This window comes from Eleutherodactylus coqui, chromosome 4, assembly GCF_035609145.1.
Source record: "Eleutherodactylus coqui strain aEleCoq1 chromosome 4, aEleCoq1.hap1, whole genome shotgun sequence".
NCBI lineage: Eukaryota > Metazoa > Chordata > Amphibia > Anura > Eleutherodactylidae > Eleutherodactylus > Eleutherodactylus coqui.
In genome coordinates, this window is record NC_089840.1 from 256,064,974 (window position 1) to 256,088,815 (window position 23,842).

Below are 23,842 nucleotides of genomic sequence, written 5' to 3' on the forward strand. Positions count from 1 at the left end.
AGCTTTTTGCCAAAATTTGATGAACCATCTGAATTGAAGTTTTCAAATGTTCACTCATCACCAGAGGGGAATAAGTTATATGACACATTGAAACTACATACTTGCATACTGACTGGTACTTCTACAGTACCCTCCAGAAGTTTGGAAACACCCCATGTCTCAAAGGGCAAATCATCCTCTGTCAAAAATGAAGCATATCTGGACCAAAAAACGTAAAAGTTGATCCGCCGCATGTCAACAGCATGCAAGGCTGTCATACAGGCAAAGGGTGGAGACTAAGAGGAATCCTAAATGTGATGTTATTTCCAGATTCTAAGCATCAGGGGAAAGATTGAGCCGTTTTTGTTTTATTCAATAAAAACATACATCCCAAATAGAGATGAGCGAGTATACTCACTAAGGCACATTACTCGAGCGAGTAGTGCCTTAGCCGAGTATCTTCCCGCTCGTCTCTAAAGATTCGGGGGCCGTTGGGGAGCAGCGGGGGAGAGCGTAGAGTAACGGAGGGGAGATCTCTCTCTCCCTCCCCCCCCCCGCTCCCCGCCGCAACTCACCTGTCACCCGCGCCGGCCCCCGAATCTTTAGAGACGAGCGGGGAGATACTCGGCTAAGGCACAACTCGCTCGAGTAATGTCCCTTAGTGAGTATACTCGCTCGTCTCTAATCAAGACGTTTGACTATTTCTTCCCAACACTACATTTTTAAGGAGTGTTCCCAAATTTCTGGAGCGAGCTGCATCTGTCACACCTATGCCACAATTTTAGAGTTTTTCAAATCTAGGAAAATGATGGCATATATCATTAGTTTCTACTGGGAAGCTGACAACTGAAGCTGGATTGTGCTCCCTTCATAGTCTTTTCCTGCAGAGCGTCACTCCCGACCTGCAACGTAACGGGTTGGGCAATGGTTAAACACTAGACTCTACCATGCTGGGTGGTCAAACCTGGCACCGTAATCAGAGGGTGGTGGGCAGAGGCGTAACCTCAAGCCTCTGGGCCCCAATGCAAAACCTGTAACAGGGCCCACAACTATAATGCTTTACTCATAGTACTGGGCTCCCTATATGGAGAAGAGAGGCCTTATGAGCCCCCTAAGGCTCCTGGGCCCGGGTGCAACCGCATCCCCTGCATCCTCTATAGTTACGCCCCTGGTGGTGGGGAACAATAACTTTGATCTTTGTTATAAGGCCCCCTATCTTTCATACACGCCACTCACGGATGTGCTAGTTTACAGCAGTTCGCCACGGTAAGCCCATGCATTAGTATAGCACATACACCGGTCCTAGTACAGGATTAGTAATTATTATTGCTCCAAATATTAGGATTAATGATACATGTCGGAGCGGCAGAATGAATTTGGCTTCTGGAGACGGTTCCATCCATAATCTCAGGTGGCTTCATACATCAGCAATAAACCTGCTAATAATCTCCTCTTGGAGTAGGACCAAAATATGACTATAGTGCATGACAGCTGCCTGAAAATCCTCAATATCTTCTAATACAGCAGGATCCGATTATGCTAGTAAATATGCAATGAAGTGTAGGCGGTGGATACATTTTCCACATGATTTACGAAGAGACAAACTCATCTCCAGTCTGGATCATTTCTATGCAGATGTGTAAAATATGTAGCCATATAGAGGATTTCGGTATAATGTAGCAACATAATCAAGCATTATATATCTACTGGCCTTAAATGGGTGAAAACAGAATTGGCCAGGCAGGGAATAGGTTAAAAGAAAAAAAAAGCCACTGTCCGATGCAGGAGCGCCAGTACTCGCTGCTCCGGTCTCGAAAGAAGCTACAGATGGGAAGGTTTCATTCGTTGTACTCATGACCGTCAGCCAATCACTGTGATTGGCTGAGACGTGTACAATGGACGGCAAGTGACCACTGCAGCAGGAATGACGTCATCGCATGCGCCATCCTCCATGCAGGCGCGCTGTACTAGAGATGGGAGTGCACAGAGGTTATAGTCACTCATGCATAAGTATATTGAGTTTATTAGGCAAAAATTAGCAGACAGACTTCCTTTAACCCTTTGCAACCCTATTTCGGATTCAGGGTTTCCTAGGTGGCTTTCTCTCTCTGCCATTATACAATGGCGCCATCTGCTGGCTAGAGCCAGTACTGCGGTATGGGACATGCCGGAGAGGTCCCCGACAACAGAGTGGCCAGTAACATACAGTAAGAATACCCTGCCGGACGTCTTCTGACATAGGAGCTGCACAGACTTCAATCAGAAAGGATTGGAAAGGGTTAAAGGTGTTTTCCAGGCAGCACTGGGCTACAGCTAGGTCCGAGCGGAAGCCGCTGCTCTAACCCCTGTGGCCAGCACTTGTAATTGCAGATGCAGCTCACATTTAGTTCAATGAGAGCTGCGCCTGCAGTTATGAGCGCTGATGTAGCCCGGCACTGACAGCCGGCGCTGCCTGCAAAACCCCTTAAGCCCATTAGCTGTTATCTTTCTGCTTACATATCTGCATGAAGGCTTGTTTTTTGTGGGATGAGTTTTATTTGTCAGTGGTACTATTTAACATATCATATAATGTGCTGGAAAACGTAAAAATATTTCTAATTGGGGAGAAATGGAAAAAAAATGAAATTGCACAATTTTTGGGGTAAGTTGCTTTTATGACATTTATGGTGCAGTAAAAGCGACATTATCTTTATACTGTGGGTCAGTGTAATTACAGGAATACCAAAAGGATACAGTTTTTTTCTTTTGTAGTATGATTTAAAATAATAAAATACTTTAAACAAAAAAAAGTGCTTTCTGTTGCCATCTTTTGACCCCCTTAACTTTATATATTTATTGGCAATTGTGTGAGAGCTTGTTTTTTGCACGGTGACCTGTAGTTTTTATTAATACCATTTTGGGGTACATCGTACAACTTTTGGATAGTTTTTTTAATTCAATTTTTCTTGAACATGGGTGACCAAAAACACACAACTCTGCATTACATCTAAATACTTTCTGACAATGTTCACTGTGCAGCATAAATAATGTGATATTTTTAATATTTTGGACAATCGTGGATGCAGTGATACCACATTTTTTGGTGACATTACTAGGAATTTTTTTTTTTACTTTTACTTTACATTTTTTTTTTCAAAACTTGTGATTGTTTGATTGCTCATACAGTATATTGCAATACCACTGCATTCTGACAATCAGTCTACCAAGATGTGTCACAAGTGCGCCTTGATAGGCAACCATTCATGGCACCCCTGGGACCTTCAAAGGGTTCCTGGCTGCTATGATAACCAAACGGCACTCCACGATTGCACTGCAGAGGCATCAATTTGGGAGCCAGAAACTCTGATAAGGGCTGCAAAATATGGACCATATACAGATTAAATATATGCTTGTGTGAAAGCTGCCGAAGGGTGATTACAGAGTGGTTCTACCTGTGGGAATTCGGGATAATGTTTGCATTTGAGTCACTCATGATGTAGCAGAGCTGAATTTGTCAGCTAACATTTTTTTTTTTTCAGGCACCGCTCACAAAGTTAAGTTAGCCCGGTATTTACACAGTTGGTACGCATAACATTCAGCACTACAAACCTCCTACCGCTCTGTGTATACAGTTCCTATGGAGACCTGCTGTACGAGTCTCTTCGGTTCCAGACTAAGAATCCCATGTGTATTCTGATCCTGCTGTCATCTGCTACTTTTTCCTCAAGAGAAAATTGGATTATCTGCAATTCTTCTATTAGTGAACCATTGCAAAGTTAATTTCTTACAATTTTTTGTTTATATACTTTTTGCATGAAGGTCAAATATGAACATACACTATATTGACAAACGTATTGGGACCCCCACCAATCCTGTGCCGGCAGACGAAGGGGATCGGATGTGTGAGCATTAGAGATAAAGGAGAGCATCACACCGGAGTATCCCAGTATAGAAACCATCAGATGCCACCAGGTGTAGAGCTAACAACGGGGTCTGGTGGTGGGATGTCACCAACCAGTCATTATAGGACATCGCAGCACTTTTGGACCTTCCAAAGTCTACTGTTGGCCATGTTATTTAAAGATGGAGACCATCCGGTGTGTATGCGGTGCAGCCACGTTCTGGGAGACCCCCATAAACTGACAGAACATGGACAACGAAGCCTCATACGAGCTGTGAAGGCATCACACACATCATCTGCCGAAATACTCAGGAGGTCTCCACGCCGTTGGAACATCCATTAGCAGCACAACTATCTATAGGGAACTGCATGTAAAGGGTTATCATGGACAGGTGGCTGCAAACAAGCCCAACATCACAGCAGTGAATGCACAGAGGAGCCTGTTATGGTGCTTGGTGCATTGTTCTTGACTGTAAATGAGTATCAGCAAGTATTGTGGACAGCTAAATCACAGTACACCATCTTCCGATCAGATGGCACTTGGGTGTAGTTTCTACATGACTGCATCGTCCACCACTGAAGTTTGGAGAAGGCTCTCTTATGATGTGCTGGCCATTGGTTCTAGTGAAGTTCACCCTCAACGCCAATAGGTATAGAGCCACTCTGGACAATGTGGCCTTACCTACCCTGTAGCATTACTTTGGTACAGCTCTGTCGCCACTAATATGACCGAGCACCATGTCATACAGTACAGAGTGTTGAGGCTTGGTTTGAGGAGCAGAAGATCGGCAAACTTCATTGGCCAACCCAAAGTCCGTCTCTCAATCCCATCAAGCATTTTTTAGAATGAACTAGAACATCGTATCCATGCATGCCCAACACACCCCGCATCTCTACCTAAAGCTCTCCTCGATGAATGAAGACAAATCCCTCTATACATCTACCGGAATTTGGTGGAAAGCGGCCTAGAAGGGTTACTGCAGTTCTGGAGACCAAAGGTGGCCCAACACAGTTTTGAAAAGTGGGAACAAATTAGAATTTCGCCTCTTATGTTTGTCCCAATACTTTTGTATGTTACAAGACTGGAAACTGTACGTGGGGTGTACTTATTTTTTCCCATGACTTCAAGGTGTAATATGAGGGAAGATGCATCCTCCGAAAACAAAAAAAACAAGTGCGCTCATTTTTCCCTCGCCTATAAATGTGCCTTCAATTATGATCAAACCAAACAGACTTGTGTAATGAAACATGGAAGGATTGATAATGACATTCTGTGTTTACCATCTTCAAAAGCTGGAACAGATGATAATAAATCTTCTCAATGTTATTTTTTTGTCTTCCGCAAATCTTCCTGGCAATAATCTTGTTTTTCTTATAGGTTTTCACAATTTGCAGCCATCTATTTGATTGATATTTTAACGGCTCGGCTATTTATTTTCGATGTCTCCTTCTACAAATCACTCACTTTATTGTTCCAGACCCGCATCAATATTTTGACAGAGCGGCGCGGCCCACCCTGTCGCCGGCTGGGAACATTGCAATGTTTTCTGGAGGTGTAAAGGGGCAAAGTTCTCAATGTGGCAAGAGTTATGTGACATAAGGGGGTCCTGAAAATTTATGTCAGTAGCCTCTCGAATATATATGCTGTGTATTTTGTGACAACTTGGGGGTTGCTGGCTCATCGGATCGCCATCTTTCCTCTATTAGATGGATGGGGGCACACCAGTAAACCACGCCCAGAAGTTTAGTGAAAACTTAGTATATCTGGCCTTGAGGGCGCATGTCCACGGACGGATTTGATTTGCGGAATCCGCATGGGGAACCCGCACGGAAGATCTGCAATTCAAGCCACCCATAGGGAAGCATGAATTGCGGACGGGCCGCAGATTCCACGGTAAAAACAAAACTGTACTGCGCATGTGCGTCTGCCAGCCCATATGCACACATCCGCAGAATAGAAAAAAGAAGACCCAGATAGGTACGCAGAGTCGCCGGATGCGTGCAGGGTCGGATTCCGCTGTGGGCTCCCTCATGTGGAATCTGACCCACCGGTGGACATGAGGCCTCATTGTGGTGAATAAACAGCAATCATGACTGGGGGCACCTACTCCAACCGTCTCGCTCCCTTACTTACTTATAACAAAGACTCGTGATACTTCTTGGTGTTAAACTTAGGGTGGGCCACAGCTTTATTAAAAAACTTTTTAAACATATTAACTCTTTTAAAAACTTTCAAAAAACTATGAACCCTTCCCTTGATACATCCCGATTTCCAGAATCTGTAAAAAAAACGCCACGAGCGTTCGAAAGCCCCGATCTCCTTTGGGCTTGATAACCTTCCTCGACCTATACCGCAGCTAGCATGGAAAGCTCTTCGCCTCTAACCCAGCTGTGACTACTTCCGAAATAACTTCCGTATGTCCACATAACCGAAACCTTGCCAGTAACCCTCAAAGGTGGGTCTTCCAAATCCTTCTTCCTCTGTCTTTCACGTGGTGCTCCTTTGCTGCAGTCCTCTCTCTTCCTTCTTCTTCCTTTCTTCTGACTCTCCTCCCACTTCCTCTCTTAACTCCACCCATTCCCCACTATGCTCGCTTTTACTTAACCCTTTTGTTCCCTGCCCCCCAGTCCCTTGCAGCTACATTATACATTAAACATAATCTTCAAACTGTTGTTACTTGTCACAGTGTACACGAATACAAATAAGTCCCTGTCTGTCTGGCCGCTAAATGCCATCTACTTTAAACTGTGAGTTCAATCCCACTGTGATGTCGCTGCGCTACACAGCAGTTTTGGTCACGTAAGAGCTGTCACAGCCAGAATTGATGTGCAGCCTTAGCCCTTATATACAGGTGGACTCTATTGGCAATGACTGGAAAGGAGTTCAAAAATATTCCTCCCCGTGCTACATTGTTTGCAGAACTCCCATAGACTTCAATAGAGGTTAAGGAAACAGTGTAACGAAGTCCACTCAGCCGTTTCCATAATTTCCAACCACTCCCAGCTATTCAGGATAGAACTAGAGCTAGGACCTGCACGTATCAGATGTTTATGGCATGTCCTGTGAATATGCGAAAAAAGTCGAAATGGGAATACCACTTTAAAGAGGGATTCCGGCGATGGGGCGTTTTTTTTTTTCAGTTTTCCCCTATCCCCATCCAATCAAGTCCCGAACCTAATTAGCATTTTCTTATCCATTCACACAGGCTGGGTGCGATGTTTTTAGCGAAAAAATACGTCGCACCCTAGAAATCCTTCGCTTGGCATAAATCCTCGGAATGACTTCAAAAGCCTACATAGAGGCACCTGTAAGCTGTTCCTGCATTGGACGCTGCTAAACTGCCTCCCCCTCCCTTTTTTCCCCCAGCTCCCATAGGAGTCTATGGGAGCCGCTACTGTATATCGCTCAAAAGAACTATCTTTTTGCCCACTGTATATTTGCGGGCTCGCATTTCGGTTGGCTATGTTCCATGTTCCGATGCAACATTTTTACGTACCGTAAATTCGCCCATGTGAATGAATGCATTGGAAACCAATGCCTCAGATGGTCGCGTAAATCAGCTGGCCGTGAAAACGCGGCTGATATACGCTCATGTGAATAAAGCCTGAAACTGTGCGTATTCACTGTGCACTTCGGACCTTACTGCATTTTTTGTGCACGTATTCACTGCGATTTTCACATCCGTATAAAAAAACGCAAAGAAAAAAAAAATAACCCATATGTATTCACGCCATCTCATTGACTTTAATGGCTATTTCAATCTGTAAATCGGGCAAATCAGGACGTGCTGCAATCTTTTTTTTTCACGTGCGTAAAATACACGTGTGAAAAACGCATATCCGAATACCCCAATGCAAATCAATGGCGTTTAAGCTGTCCGTAAGAATAGGTGCATAATACGAATACGCCTGTGTGAAAGAGCCCTTTTAATCGTCCCTTTGAAGGTAACCATAATGCTGATGTGGCCCTTGGTGAAAATGAGTTTGCCATTCCTGATCTAAGGCTTGTCCGTAGCAGAGATGCGCCTTACGGTGAACATTCGCGGTTGGACTACATTCCAGGGAATTATCCTGAGACACAACTTTTTCTTCCCAGGTGGTGAATTTTTGTCATTAAATTGCAGATTTCACTATTAACTCAATTTCTAAAGCCCTAATTGAAATGCTGTGCATACATCCAGGATTTTCAACCTTATTACATATCCTAGTGTCATCAGCAAAAAAGAAAATCTTGCTTACTGAGCATTCTGCCGCCGACACCTACCCAGAGACGAAACAGAGGAGGACATCATTACTCGTTCCATGCACCGCAGCGGCGCTCTACACCCAGCGTGTGCCATGGCCGACTTTATTTTACTCAAATCCTCGGATGAATAGATTATACATACACAGGGCGGATTTATTACGCATAGCGATCTTAATATTGTCCTCGTCAGTGCATGATGCGACTAATATACGAGGAGGTGCACGACTCTTGGCCGCTCTGTGCGCCTACACAGGGGTGGCCACGCGCCAACATGCTGGCGCCTTTTTTGGGAAAGTGGCGTGGTATGGTATACCTGTCAAAAAGACAACATTTAGCGCAATATGTCTTATATGTGCATGAGAGTACAGTATGTATATGTATGTGTATCTTCTCCACAGTGTGTACATGTGTGTTTATGTGTATATACTATGGAGGCGTGTTCATGGTCGTGAACCCCTACTTACGCTAAGCATACATGACTTGTCTGTGTAAGTATCGTTAGCGCACATATTGTCCACATATGCTATCCTACCAAAAGTAATTGGACTAATGAGCAAGAATCTAAAGAAATATTTATTTCATATGTTTCAGCTGGCGTTTCCCTCCATTCATCCTGCAAATGTCTGGTAAGTCCTCTCATAGAAGATAGACAGTGTTCACATTTCCTGACCGGACGTACTAGCTTGTACCAAAGATGTTCAGTCGGGTTCAGGTTGGGACTCTGTGTAGCCAGTCCAATCGTTGGACATCCGTATCGTCAGACCAACATAAAACAGTGTTGGATTTGTGACAAGGCTCGTCTTGTTGGAAGTATGTCCGACCATTCAAAGAATATTGTCACATCATTGGCAGCACAATATGGTTTAGAATGTTAAGATACACCTCCATGTTCATGGTTGTTGTCACTTCAACCAACGGATCGAGACCACGCCACGTAACACATCTCCAGACCATAACGGAACCTCCACCGTACTTAACTGTTGGCACAACACACTCAGGAAAAAGGTGTTCCCCACCATCCTCCACACCCAGGTACCTCCATCTGATGTGAAAATGGAGCATCGTGATTGGTCACTCCATAGGACGTTCTTCCATTGCTCAACTGCCCAATGATGACGCTCCTTGCACTGATGCATCTTTTTTGGAAGAACTTGCCAGATGTTTACAGGATGAATGGAGGGAAAGATCAGCTGAAGTGCATCAGACGTTATTAGAAAATATACCACAGAGTGTCTAAGGTGATTAGGACCAAAGCAGCCCCACTAAGTATCAAGATGTGGAAATAAATACTACTTTTGATTCAGGTGTCCAATTACTTTTGGTAGGACAATGTATTATACAACATTACCAGCCTCTCAGACAGAGTATTCAATTGCCTGCAGAAAAAAAATGTAAAGGTGAAGTGATGACCTAGGCAGCTGTCTACACTGCCTTCCTCTCATCCTGACTTGGGCTACAACAGGCAATTACATTGTAGTTAGCGACGGTAGCCATTTAGGGGAGGCATAAGTGTCCATAAAGCTCCAGCTTCGGCGTGGAATACGCTCTCTGTTGAATAGGATGCAGATGTCAGGGCATATTTTGAAGACTTGGCATCTTATGTTTTTATCAGCTGGGAGATGTAATAAAAGGGAAGACTTGAGTATCTCTCTTCTAGCCGCACTGCCACCGAATAAAGGATCATTTGGATTGAGGAGCTGCAGCCCGGCTGTAATATCGCACGGTTCCATTTGCAGAGGGCTCTCTGTAGCGGCGGTGCCGCAGACAATACCAGCGAGTGCAGGAGGATTTATGATGCCGTTCATTTTATTTGTTAGATGCATTTAAGTATTGTTCTCCCTCACAATAAAATGTCACATCTGATCAGTAAAACCGCCGTGATCAAAAACCCTCTCAGTGTCTGGGTGATAAGCAAAACAAACTGCTTAAAGGATCCATGGAAGGCTGGAGTACCAGAGGGATGGAGGTAGCCAGCTGTAAAATGTGGGAAGTAGCTGGCCGAAAGGGCTGGGAGTTGTAGTTCCTTCATAGATCAAACTAGCGGATGTGTTAATGGAAGAGAGTTGTAAGAAAACACTTATGCCGGCTTTACACGGAGGTATTAGCATGCGCAATACGCAGTGAATAGAACCCATTCATTTCAATTGGTTCATTCACAGGCGCGTACTTTACATGCAAATTTTCGTCCGCGCCAAAAAAGATAGAACGTGCTCTACCTTTCTGCACATTTGAACACCAAAAGTCCCCATAGAAGTCAATTGGGGGTGCAAAAGTGCAAGCGCAATACGCAAGGAGATGGTGAAACACTACGTAATTCCGCTGGGAAAAGAATAAGGCTTGTTAAAAGATCTGACATTGACTTGCAGGAATGCTGCGTTCCATCCAATGTTTTTTAAAAATAATAAAGCAAATTTCACGTATTTGTACTTTTTTTTTTAAGTCCCCATAAAAGGGACTTGAACTTGCGATTGTTTGGTCACTTATACCAGGGGTCCCCAACTCCAGTCCTCAGGGACCACCAACAGGTCATGTTTTCAGGATATCCTATAGTAAGAACACCTGTGGCAATGTCTGAGGCATTCACAAGAATTACATCACCTGTGCAACACTGAGGAAATCCTGAAAACATGACCTGTTGGTGGTCCCTGAGGACTGGAGTTGGGGAACCCTGACTTATACCATATGATGAAATACTTAAAAAGACAGGCCCCTCTTAATAGGCAGAAATACATGACAGTCTAGAGGCCTTCAGAATACCCAAGCAGCACCTCTGATTGCATGAATGGTCCCCCAAACACTGATCAAGACATTTAACTGGCGCTGGCCTAATTGACAATGACATTTTAAGGGTTAACAGCCATGATCAGCATTAATACTGATCACAGCTGTTGCAGATGTATTAACCCTTTGCAATCCAATTTTGGATTCAGGGTTTCCTAGGGGGTTTTCTCTATCTGCCATTAGACAATGGTGCCATCTGCTGGCTAGAGCCAGTACTGCAGTATGCGTCACGCTGGAGAGACCCCCGACAACAGAACGGCCAGTAATATACAGTTAGAATACCCTTCCGACATCAGAGCTGTACAGCCTTCAATCAGAATGTCTTTAGACGTCAGGCAGTGGATTGGAAAGGGTTAAAGACAGTTTACGCAGTTTGTGTATGGAATAGACTTGACTCCCGATCCATACAATCCCCATGCACCCAGGGCGTGTGTTTGTATACACACACACACATATATATATATATATGTATATATATATATATATACACACACATATGTTAATAAGTTAAAGGGGTTGTCAAGAAAATGAAAAAAAGCTGCTGTCTGTGCAGTTCATAAGAAACTGTCTCTAGAATGTAAAGGTCCGTTTACACGCAAGGATGATCACTCAAAATTCGTCAGAAACTAGCAGTTTTGAGCGATCATTTTACATAGGCACTAATGGGCTAATCAGCCCATTAATTGCTAAATAGCTTCATTTGCATGTATTTAGAGAACAGCGGGTGATCTGTTCTCTAAATACACCACTTTTGTTCTGCCACGGGCTGCCAGCTGCATACAATGCTACCAACGCTGCCCGCAGAGAACACAGCATGCCACCCTGTTATCAGGGATGACGGATTTCATGCTGACCTGAAGTCAACGATGTACGAAGAGAGTACGGTAATTGCACGATGGGCACACATTTACACACAATGACTATCGCTCAAAAGCCGTCGTTTGGACGAATTTTGAGCGCTAATCGTTGCGTGTAAATCAGTAAAGATGGGCTATTGAGATCTGAAAGGAAGGGGGAGTTGGCTGAATGGATAGAGATGCAGACGGAAAGGAGTGGCCTAACACACTGTCCGTTCCTCTCAGTCTGACGGAAATGAACAGTGTGGTGCCAGGCTCTGCCCACCCATGGCTCTGCCACCTTCCTTTTCAGCCCATTCTACTTACATTCTAGAATTGGTTTCTCACAGGCTGCAAAGATGGAGGCAATTTTTTTTTGCATTTTCTAGACCATCCTTTTAATTATAACGCAGTAGGCAGTAAGCTGCTGAGCTCCCTCTAGTGGTGCTTGCAGGCAGCCAGTGTTTATTATTTAACATTATGGGAGAATGTATCAAGGAGTTTTGTTCATAAAGATCGCAAACTTTGGTCACGGCATTTTGAGCAAAAATGTCCAACTTTTTCAATTCCACTTTACCCTCACTAGTTTTCAAAAACTGGAAGAGCTTAGCAGAAAAGGGCCAGGGCTCCGCTGCTCGCCAACGTTTGGCTTCTGTCCTGAGTAGGAACTCCCAAGTCACGGGTGTCTAATTTGCATAATTATTGCAACATGGACATCTATGAAAAATTCTCTTTAGGCAGCTGCGTTACATTGTGCTGCTTTGGAACATGTTGCAGTGGAACGAACTCTATTCTTTACTACTGCACTTACCTAATTGGTACCCCTTATCAATCACTCCATAGTCAAAGCTGATGCAAATGGGAGGCTGTAATTAATGGTGTAAATTTAGGGGCTACTGAATTTGTAGTTATACCCAATCCCTGGACCTTAAAAGTCCCCATTCCACTTTACGTTGGGGACCAGAGCTATACATGTCACATCATGCCTATGGGAACGTTAACAGATTTGTATATGGTCCCCAGCAGAGGCGTAACTTGAAGCTCCCGGGCCCCGATGCAAAACTTGTAACAGGGCCCCCAACTATAATGCTTTACTCATAGTACTGGGTTCCCTATATGGGGAGGAGAGGCCTTATGGGCCCCCTGAGGCTCTTGGGCCCGGGTGCAACCGCATCCCCTGCATCCTCTATAGTTACGCCCCTGGTCCCCAGAGCTCTATAGTACACCATCACACCAATTATTAACCATTAGCTTTATAATGCTTATGTATGCAAGACCTAAATAGGAAGTATTGGTCCTAATTCAGCCTGATATAGTCCAATGAGACACAATCTGGCTAGCCAGCCACATATGCAGTTGGTAATTAATTTAACCCTTTGCTACCGTTCTCTTCCCCAAAGTCTGATGTTCTGCCTCCTTCCTGCATATGAGAACTTGTGTTCGCCCAGGATGACGAGGCTCGCCATGTGCACACTTCATAATTGTATAGAACATAAGACATTTATCTGTGACATCCCCACAGAGCATTGCTTACCCGTTGTAAATAATCTTCAGAGTATTGTAAAGTGTCATTTAGAGAAACGCCTGAGAGGTTAAAATGTTGGCTACAGGATCCAGAAGCCAGCTTGAGATGCTCGGCTTTGTAGAAGAGGTGGTTGCTTGTAGAATTAGCCTGTGGCTCCAGGACATATGCTTGGTTTTCAAGTGTAATTAATCCCCTGGAAATAAACAAACAATGTGGTTACTGGAGAACCTTGTAAGATATTCATATGCAGAGTTCAGTATGGAGGTATATAGTACAGAACTACAATGTATGTAGAGGTAGACTGGTCATAGAGCCAAGGGCGTAACTATAGGGGATGCAGTGGATGCGGTTGCATCCGGGCCCAGGAGCCTTAGGGGGCCCATAAGGCCTCTCTTCTCCATATAGGGAGCCCAGTACTATGAATAAAGCATTATAGCTGGGGCCCTGTTACTGGTTTTGCATTGGGGCCCGGGAGCTTCAAGTTACGCCTCTGCATAGAGCAGATAGCTAGAAACCCAACTGCATCTCATGCTTTATTTGGGGTTAGCAAGACACCAAAGCAAAGTCAGGAATTGGTTCTCTTCCATGCCCCCCCCCCCGCCTTGTTGATAGTAAACTGAACTGTAGAATCAAAATTAGCAGCAACCAATATTTGGATAGTAGTAGGATATATCAAATCATCTGCAGATAGTAGATCTATACTGCAGGCCACCACTACCATCATGTCTCTGCCCCACAAAGAGGGACAACGTTTCTGCACCTACTTGGGCTTCCTCAGCCTATGTATCCTGTAGTGTCTGCTAAGGCTGCAGTAAGGGCTCATTTACATAGGACGACCAGTTGGGTTCAGACACCCAACAGGTCGTCCCGGTGATGATTGTTCCCTGGTGTTACAAAATGCCTGTTTACATTGGCTGATTGTCGTTCAGTTTTTATGCATGCAGAAACTGAATGACGAATGATAAGAGAACGGATCGTCGCTCAGTCTGTGCATGCATTTAAACTGAAAGATAATCATTCAGGTTCTCACTCCATGTGGGAATCTGAATAATTGATTGGCCCGAGTTAAGGCCCATTTACACTGAAAGATAATCGCTCAAAAATCGCTCAAACGGCAGTTTGAGTGACAGTTTTGAGAGATTATCTTTGCATAACGCTAAGTAGCTAGTTAGCTACTAAAGAGTTAATGCAGGCGGAGCGGGACACGGCCACGATAGCTCAGAGAACAAAGCAGCTATTTTGTATATGCAAACAGCTGCATTGTTCTCTGAGCTTTTTTAGCTGGTGTCCCGCTGAGAACTGCCAGTGGGATACCAGCTGAAAGAATAATGCGGCGCTGATAAGAGTCATCAGTGACACCGATAAACGAATAGTGCACGAACAGTGCACGATGGCCGCACGTTTAGATGCAATGATTATCTCTCAAAAGCGAATTTTGAGTGATAATCATTGTGTCTAAATGGGCGTGAAAAGTTTCCTAAAGTGCTTTATTGCTCCAGAGATAAGTGGCAAGAGGAGTGTTTAATAGAGATGAGCGAACACCAAAATGTTCGGGTGTTCGTTATTCGTAACGAACTTCCCGTGATGCTCGAGGGTTCGTTTCGAACAACGAACCCCATTGAAGTCAATGGGCGACCAGAACATTTTTGTATTTCGCCGATGCTCGCTAAGGTTTTCATGTGTGAAAATCTGGGCAATTCAGGAAAGTGATGGGAATGACACAGTGACGGATAGGGCAGGCGAGGGGCTACATGTTGGGCTGCATCTCAAGTTCACAGGTCCCACTATTAAGCCACAATAGCGGCAAGAGTGGGCCCCCCCCCCCCCCCCAACAACTTTTACTTCTGAAAAGCCCTCATTAGCATGGCATACCTTTGCTAAGCACCACACTACCTCCAACAAAGCACAATCACTGCCTGCATGACACTCCACTGCCACTTCTCCTGTGTTACATGCTGCCCAACCGCACCCCCTCCCCCCCACAGCGCACACCAAACTGTCCCTGCGCAGCCTTCAGCTGCCCTCATGCCACACCACCCTCATGTCTATTTAGAAGTGCGTCTGCCACGACGAGGGACCGCAGGCACACACTGCACAGGGTTGGCACGGCTAGGTAGCGACCCTCTTTAATAGGGGCGGGGCGATAGCCCACAATGCTGTACAGAAGCAATGAGAAATATAATCCTGTGCCACCGCCATCAGGAGCTGCACACGTGGGCATAGCAATGGGGAACCTATGTGCCACACACTATTCATTCTGTCAAGGTGTCTGCATGCCCCAGTCAGACTGGTTATATGCACCTTAACAGTAACCGCGTTGGTGGTAATGTGGTGGTGACTGCGGACCTAGTACCACGGTTGTATTTTGTTGGTTTTCGGAATGTGGCCAGGATTAAGTGGGCCGTGGCGGGGGGATGGTGGGGGGGCTCTCTTGTAGTGTCGGTAAAGGTGAAATTCTTGGACTGCCACCAGACGAACCAATGCAAAGGCATTTGCCAACAATGTTTTCCCTGTTGGAGGAGGAGGGGGATGTTTTTGAGGCACTACGTGTCCTCTCCACGTGTCCGTGGTTATATGCACCTTAACAGTAACCGCGTTGGTGGTAATGTGGTGGTGACTGCGGACCTAGTACCACGGTTGTATTTTGTTGGTTTTCGGAATGTGGCCAGGATTAAGTGGGCCGTGGCGGGGGGATGGTGGGGGGGCTCTCTTGTAGTGTCGGTAAAGGTGAAATTCTTGGACTGCCACCAGACGAACCAATGCAAAGGCATTTGCCAACAATGTTTTCCCTGTTGGAGGAGGAGGGGGATGTTTTTGAGGCACTACGTGTCCTCTCCACGTGTCCGTTCCATGTCAGCAATAGTAGCACTCAAGACAGGCCCCAGTAACAATTCTGAAGCAGCAGTATAGCGGGAGCGCAGTCTTCGTTCCATGTAAGCAATAGTAGCACTCAAGACAGGCCCCAGTAACAATTCTGAAGCAGCAGTATAGCGGGAGCGCAGTCTTCGTTCCATGTAAGCAATAGTAGCACTCAAGACAGGCCCCAGTAACAATTCTGAAGCAGCAGTATAGCGGGAGCGCAGTCTTCGTTCCATGTAAGCAATGGTTAATGTGGCTTAAGTGGTAACTAGGCCTGTAGGCAGCCCAGTGTAACGAAAAATTGGTTCAAGTTAAAGTTCCAACGCTTTTAAGCGCATTGAAACTTATAAAAATTGTTAAGAAAAATTATTTGAGTGAGCCTTGTGGCCCTAAGAAAAATTGCCCGTTCAGCGTGATTACGTGAGGTTTCAGGAGGAGGAGCAGGAGGAGGAGGAGGAATATTAGACACAGATTGATGAAGCAGAAATGTCCCCGTTTTGGATGGTGAGAGAGAACGTAGCTTCCATCCGCGGGTGCAGCCTACGTATTGCTTACGTATCGCTGCTGTCCGCTGGTGGAGAACAGAAGTCTGGGGAAATCCAGCCTTTGTTCATCTTGATGAGTGTTAGCCTGTCGGCACTGTCGGTTGACAAGCGGCTACGCTTATCTGTGATGATTCCCCCAGCCGCACTAAACACCCTTTCCGACAAGACGCTAGCCGCAGGACAAGCAAGCACCTCCAGGGCATACAGCGCGAGTTCAGGCCACGTGTCCAGCTTCGACACCCAGTAGTTGTAGGGGGCAGAGGCGTCACCAAGGATGGTCGTGCGATCCGCTACGTACTCCCTCACCATCCTTTTACAGTGCTCCCGCCGACTCAGCCGTGACTGGGCAGCGGTGACATAGTCTTGGTGGGGAGCCGTAAAGCTGGCCAGGCCCTTAAAGACTGTTGCACTGCCTGGGATGTACATGCTGCTAGATCTCCGCACCTCCCCTGCTACCTTGCCCTCGGTACTGCGCCTTCTGCCACTAGCGCTGTCGGCTGGGAATTTTACCATCAGCTTGTCCGCAAGGGTCCTGTGGTATAGCAACACTCTCGAACCCCTTTCCTCTTCGGGAATCAGAGTGGGCAGGTTCTCCTTATACCGTGGATCGAGCAGTGTGTACACCCAGTAATCCGTCGTGGCCAGAATGCGTGCAACGCGAGGGTCACGAGAAAGGCATCCTAACATGAAGTCAGCCATGTGTGCCAGGGTACCTGTACGCAACACATGGCTGTCTTCACTAGGAAGATCACTTTCAGGATCCTCCTCCTCCTCCTCCTCCTCCTCCTCAGGCCATACACGCTGAAAGGATGACAGGCAATCAGCCGGTGTACCGTCAGCAGCGGCCCAAGCTGTCTCTTCCCCCTCCTCCTCATCTTCCTCATGCTCCTCCTCCTCCTCCTGTACGCGCTGAGAAATAGACAGGAGGGTGCCCTGACTATCCAGCGGCATACTGTCTTCCCCCGCCCCCGTTTCCGAGCGCAAAGCAGCTGCCTTTATGGTTTGCAGGGAATTTCTCAAGATGCATAGCAGAGGAATGGTGACGCTAATGATTGTAGCATCGCCGCTCACCACCTGGGTAGACTCCTCAAAATTACCAAGGACATGGCAGATGTCTGCCAACCAGGCCCACTCTTCTGAAAGGAATTGAGGAGGCTGACTCCCACTGCGCCGGCCATGTTGGAGTTGGTATTCGACTATAGCTCTACGTTGTTCATAGAGCCTGGCCAACATGTGGAGCGTAGAGTTCCACCGTGTGGGCACGTCGCACAGCAGTCGGTGCACTGGCAGCTTAAAGTGATGTTGCAGGGTGCGCAGGGTGGCAGCGTCCGTGTGGGACTTGCGGAAATGTGCGCAGAGCCGGCGCGCCTTTACGAGCAGGTCTGACAAGCGTGGGTAGCTTTTCAGAAAGCGCTGAACCACCAAATTAAAGACGTGGGCCAGGCATGGCACGTGCGTGAGGCTGCCGAGCTGCAGAGCCGCCACCAGGTTACGGCCGTTGTCACACACGACCATGCCCGGTTGGAGGCTCAGCGGCGCAAGCCAGCGGTCGGTCTGCTGTGTCAGACCCTGCAGCAGTTCGTGGGCCGTGTGCCTCTTATCGCCTAAGCTGAGTAGTTTCAGCACGGCCTGCTGACGCTTGCCCACCGCTGTGCTGCCACACCGCGCGACACCGACTGCTGGCGACATGCTGCTGCTAACACATCTTGATTGTGAGACAGAGGAGGAGGAGGAGGAGGAGGGTGCTTTAGTGGAGGAAGCATACACCTCCGCAGATACCAGCACCGAGCTGGGGCCCGCAATTCTGGGGGTGGGTAGGACGTGAGCGGTCCCAGGCTCTGACTCTGTCCCAGCCTCCACTAAATTCACCCAATGTGCCGTCAGGGAGATGTAGTGGCCCTGCCCGCCTGTGCTTGTCCACGTGTCCGTAGTTAAGTGGACCGTGGCAGTAACCGCGTTGGTGAGGGCGCGCACAATGTTGCGGGAGACGTGGTCGTGCAGGGCTGGGACGGCACATCGGGAAAAGTAGTGGCGACTGGGAACTGAGTATCGCGGGGCCGCCGCCTCCATGATACTTTTGAAGGACTCCGTTTCCACAACCCTATACGGCAGCATCTCAAGGCTGATGAATTTTGCTATGCGGACGGTTAACGTTTGAGCGTGCGGGTGCGTGGCGGCGTACTTGCGCTTGCGCTCGAACACTTGCGCAAGCGACGGCTGAACGGTGCGCTGAACTACACTGCTGGATGGGGCCGAGGACAGCGGAGATGAGGGTGTGGGTGCAGGCCATGAGGCGGTAGTGCCTGTGTCCTGAGAGGGGGGTTGCATCTCAGTGGCAGGTTGGGGCACAGGGGGAGAGGCAGGGGTGCAAACCGGAGGCGGTGAACGGCCTTTGTCCCACCTTGCGGGGTGCTTGGCCATCATATGTCTGCGCATGGTGGTGGTGGTGAGGCTGTTGGTGTTGGCTCCCCGGCTGAGCTTTGCGCGACAAAGGTTGCACACCACTGTTCGTCGGTCGTCAGGCGTCTCTGTGAAAAACTGCCAGACCTTAGAGCACCTCGGCCTCCGCAGGGTGGCATGGCGCGAGGGGGCGCTTTGGGAAACAGTTGGTGGATTATTCGGTCTGGCCCTGCCTCTACCCCTGGCCACTGCACTGCCTCTTGCAACCTGCCCTGCTGATGCCCTTGACTCCCCCTCTGAAGACCTGTCCTCCTGAGTAAGCGTTGCACACCAGGTGGGGTCAGTCACCTCATCGTCCTGCTGCTCTTCCTCCGAATCCTCTGTGCGCTGCTCCCTGGGACTTACTGCCCTTACTACTACCTCACTGCAAGACAACTGTGTCTGATCGTCATCGTCCTCCTCACCCACAGAAAGTTGTTGAGACAGTTGGCGGAAGTCCCCAGCCTCTTCCCCCGGACCCCGGGAACTTTCGAATGGTTGGGCATCAGTGACGATAAACTCCTCTGGTGGGAGAGGAACCGCTGCTGCCCAATCTAAGCAGGGGCCCGAGAACAGTTCCTGGGAGTCTGCCCGCTCCTGAGCATGTGTCATTGTAGTGGAGTGAGGAGGCTGGGAGGAAGGAGGAGCAGCAGACAGAGGATTCGGATTGGCAGCAGTGGACGGCGCAGAACTGCGGGTAGACGATAGGTTGCTCGAAGCACTTTCTGCCATCCAGGACAGGACCTGCTCACACTGCTCATTTTCTAATAACCGTCTCCCGCGTGGACCCATTAATTGGGCGATGAATGTGGGGACGCCAGAAACGTGCCTCTCTCCTAATCGCGCAGCAGTCGGCTGCGACACACCGGGATCCGGAGCTCGGCCTGTGCCCACACCCTGACTTGGCCCTCCGCGTCCTCGGCCGCGTCCACGTCCTCTAGGCCTACCCCTACCCCTCAGCATGCTGTATTACCAGTGATTTGATTTCACAGGCAGGAAATAAATTGGCGCAAGACTGCAGGCCAAATATTATTTTTGCTCTTTTTGGAAAACGAACGGCCCCACTGCCTTTAGTGAATGAATAATCTAAGTTTAATAACTGTGCTGTGTCCCTGCTTATGTGTCACAGAACGTGAGGGTAGCAGAGTTATTATAACTCTGGCAGAGCAGGTATTTTTTTTCCCAATTAAGGAAAGCAAATGGCGAAGCCAGCAGTAAAGCGTAGCTGGGTGCGTATGATTTAGCACTGTTCTTCACGCAGCTCACACGTCTCCACCGCCCGTAAGGACGGACAGAGGCTGGACAAATTGATTTGTTTTCAGTTTTTTCCCAGCAAAAGGCAGCACTGCGTATATTCAATGAACATGAGAAGTTTAATAACTGTGCTGTGTCCCTGCTTATGTGTCACAGAACGTGAGGGTAGCAGAGTTATTATAACTCTGGCAGAGCAGGTATTTTTTTTCCCAATTAAGGAAAGCAAATGGCGAAGCCAGCAGTAAAGCGTAGCTGGGTGCGTATGATTTAGCAATGTTTTTCACGCAGCTCACACGTGTCCACAGGCGTTAGGACGGACAGAGGCTGGACAAATTGATTTGTTTTCAGTTTTTTCCCACCAAAAGGCAGCACTGCGTATATTCAATGAACATGAGAAGTTTAATAACTGTGCTGTGTCCCTGCTTATGTGTCACAGAACGTGAGGGTAGCAGAGTTATTATAACTCTGGCAGAGCAGGTATTTTTTTCCCCAATTAAGGAAAGCAAATGGCGAAGCCAGCAGTAAAGCGTAGCTGGGTGTGTATGATTTAGCAATGTTTTTCACGCAGCTCACACGTGTCCACAGGCGTTAGGACGGACAGAGGCTGGACAAATTGATTTGTTTTCAGTTTTTTCCCACCAAAAGGCAGCACTGCGTATATTCAATGAACATGAGAAGTTTAATAACTGTGCTGTGTCCCTGCTTATGTGTCACAGAACGTGAGGGTAGCAGAGTTATTATAACTCTGGCAGAGCAGGTATTTTTTTTCCCAATTAAGGAAAGCAAATGGCGAAGCCAGCAGTAAAGCGTAGCTGGGTGCGTATGATTTAGCAATGTTTTTCACGCAGCTCACACGTGTCCACAGGCGTTAGGACGGACAGAGGCTGGACAAATTGATTTGTTTTCAGTTTTTTCCCACCAAAAGGCAGCACTGCGTATATTCAATGAACATGAGAAGTTTAATAACTGTGCTGTGTCCCTGCTTATGTGTCACAGAACGTGAGGGTAGCAGAGTTATTATAACTCTGGCAGAGCAGGTATTTTTTTTCCCAATTAAGGAAAGCAAATGGCGAAGCCAGCAGTAAAGCGTAGCTGGGTGCGTATGATTTAGCAATGTTTTTCACGCAGCTCACACGTGTCCACAGGCGTTAGGACGGACAGAGGCTGGACAAATTGATTTGTTTTCAGTTTTTTCCCACCAAAAGGCAGCACTGCGTATATTCAATGAACATGAGAAGTTTAATAACTGTGCTGTGTCCCTGCTTATGTGTCACAGAACGTGAGGGTAGCAGAGTTATTATAACTCTGGCAGAGCAGGTATTTTTTTTCCCAATTAAGGAAAGCAAATGGCGAAGCCAGCAGTAAAGCGTAGCTGGGTGCGTATGATTTAGCAATGTTTTTCACGCAGCTCACACGTGTCCACAGGCGTTAGGACGGACAGAGGCTGGACAAATTGATTTGTTTTCAGTTTTTTCCCACCAAAAGGCAGCACTGCGTATATTCAATGAACATGAGAAGTTTAATAACTGTGCTGTGTCCCTGCTTATGTGTCACAGAACGTGAGGGTAGCAGAGTTATTATAACTCTGGCAGAGCAGGTATTTTTTTTCCCAATTAAGGAAAGCAAATGGCGAAGCCAGCAGTAAAGCGTAGCTGGGTGCGTATGATTTAGCAATGTTTTTCACGCAGCTCACACGTGTCCACAGGCGTTAGGACGGACAGAGGCTGGACAAATTGATTTGTTTTCAGTTTTTTCCCACCAAAAGGCAGCACTGCGTATATTCAATGAACATGAGAAGTTTAATAACTGTGCTGTGTCCCTGCTTATGTGTCACAGAACGTGAGGGTAGCAGAGTTATTATAACTCTGGCAGAGCAGGTATTTTTTTCCCCAATTAAGGAAAGCAAATGGCGAAGCCAGCAGTAAAGCGTAGCTGGGTGCGTATGATTTAGCAATGTTTTTCACGCAGCTCACACGTGTCCACCGCCCGTAAGGACGGACAGAGGCTGGACAAATAGATTTGTTTTCAGTTTTTTCCCACCAACAGGCAGCACTGCGTATATTCTATGAATAATAACTGTGTTGTGGCCCTGCCTATACAATTCTTTCCCTGCAGTATCAATGGAGGGTGGAATGCTCTGCAGAGGCGATTTTGAGAAGCCCAAAAAAAATGCAGCACAGCCAACAGCAGCCTGGACAGTACTGCACACGGATAAATATGGCCCTAGAAAGGACCGTTGAGGTTCTTGAAGGCTACACTCACTCCTAACACTCTCCCTGCCTATGCAGCACTTCTGTCCCTAATGCCAGGTGCAACGGTCTGCAGAGGCGATTTTGAGAAAAAAAAAAATGCCACTGCTAACAGCAGCCAACACACAGCTATCAGTGGCCCTAATAAGGACCTTTGGGGGGTCTTGAAGCCTACACTAACTACCAATTCTTTCCCTACAGCAGCTCCGGTATAAACAGCACTGTCCCTCATCTAACTCACACCGCATCTGAGGCGAGCCGCGGGAGGGGCCGACTTTTATATTAGGCGAACACCTGATCTCCCCAGCCACTCACAGCAGGGGGGTGGTATAGGGCTTAAACGTTGCAGGGGGAAGTTGTAATGCCTTCCCTGTCTTTCAATTGGCCAGAAAAGCGCGCAAACGTCTCAGGGAAGGAAGTGAAAGTAACCAGAACACCGCATGGTGTTCGTTACGAATAACGAACATCCCGAACACCCTAATATTCGCACGAATATCAAGCTCGGACGAACGCGTTCGCTCATCTCTAGTGTTTAACTAAAACCAAATAAGGGAGATGGAACAATACTTCTGCAGCGCCATCTATTGGAAGGCAGCATTCCTGCAAGTCAATGTTAAACTCTTTATACAACCCTTGTAACAATGACTTGGAATTAAAAGCCAAACCAGAATCCATTACAAAGCTTGTATAAGGAGTCTAAGGGTGCGTTCACACGAACGTATATCGGCTCGGTTTTCACGCCGAGCCGATATTTGTTGTCCTCGTGTGCAGGGGGGGAGGATGGAAGAGCCCAGGAGCAGGAACTGAGCTTCCGCCCCCTCTCTGCCTCCTCTCCACCCCTCTGCCCTATTTGCAATGAAGAGAGGTGGGGAGGGGCGGGGCTAATTCACGGACCTTAGCCCCGCCACGTCCCGCCTCCTCTCATTGAAAATAGTGCAGAGGGGCAGAGAGGGGGCGGGAGCCTCAGTTCCTGCTTCTGGCTCTTCCAGGCTCCCCCCCTGCAGACGAGGAGGACGTATATCGGCTCGGCGTGAAAACCGAGCCAATATACGCTCTTGTGAACGCACCCTAACATTGACTTGCAGGAATGCTGCCTTTCAATGGGTGGTGCTGCAGAGGTATTGTTCCATCTCCCTTATTTGCATATTACCCAGAGGAGCATGAATGACCTTATAAGTCTTCTCACTCACTCCCTAAGAAGTGAAAAGATAGCATTCCTGACCCACATCACAGGCCTCTCGCCAGCCAA

General features: G+C 47.2%; 1 protein-coding gene across 1 annotated transcript in view; it reads right to left on the minus strand.

Annotated features, from left to right (window-relative positions):
* ADAM12 (ADAM metallopeptidase domain 12) overlaps nucleotides 1–23,842 on the minus strand; it is a 465,263-nt gene that overhangs the window by 182,876 nt on the left and 258,545 nt on the right. The window contains exon 6 of the mRNA XM_066601144.1: nucleotides 13,257–13,440. Within this exon, the coding sequence (XP_066457241.1) occupies nucleotides 13,257–13,440 (184 nt within the window). The remainder of the gene's footprint in view (nucleotides 1–13,256; nucleotides 13,441–23,842) is intronic.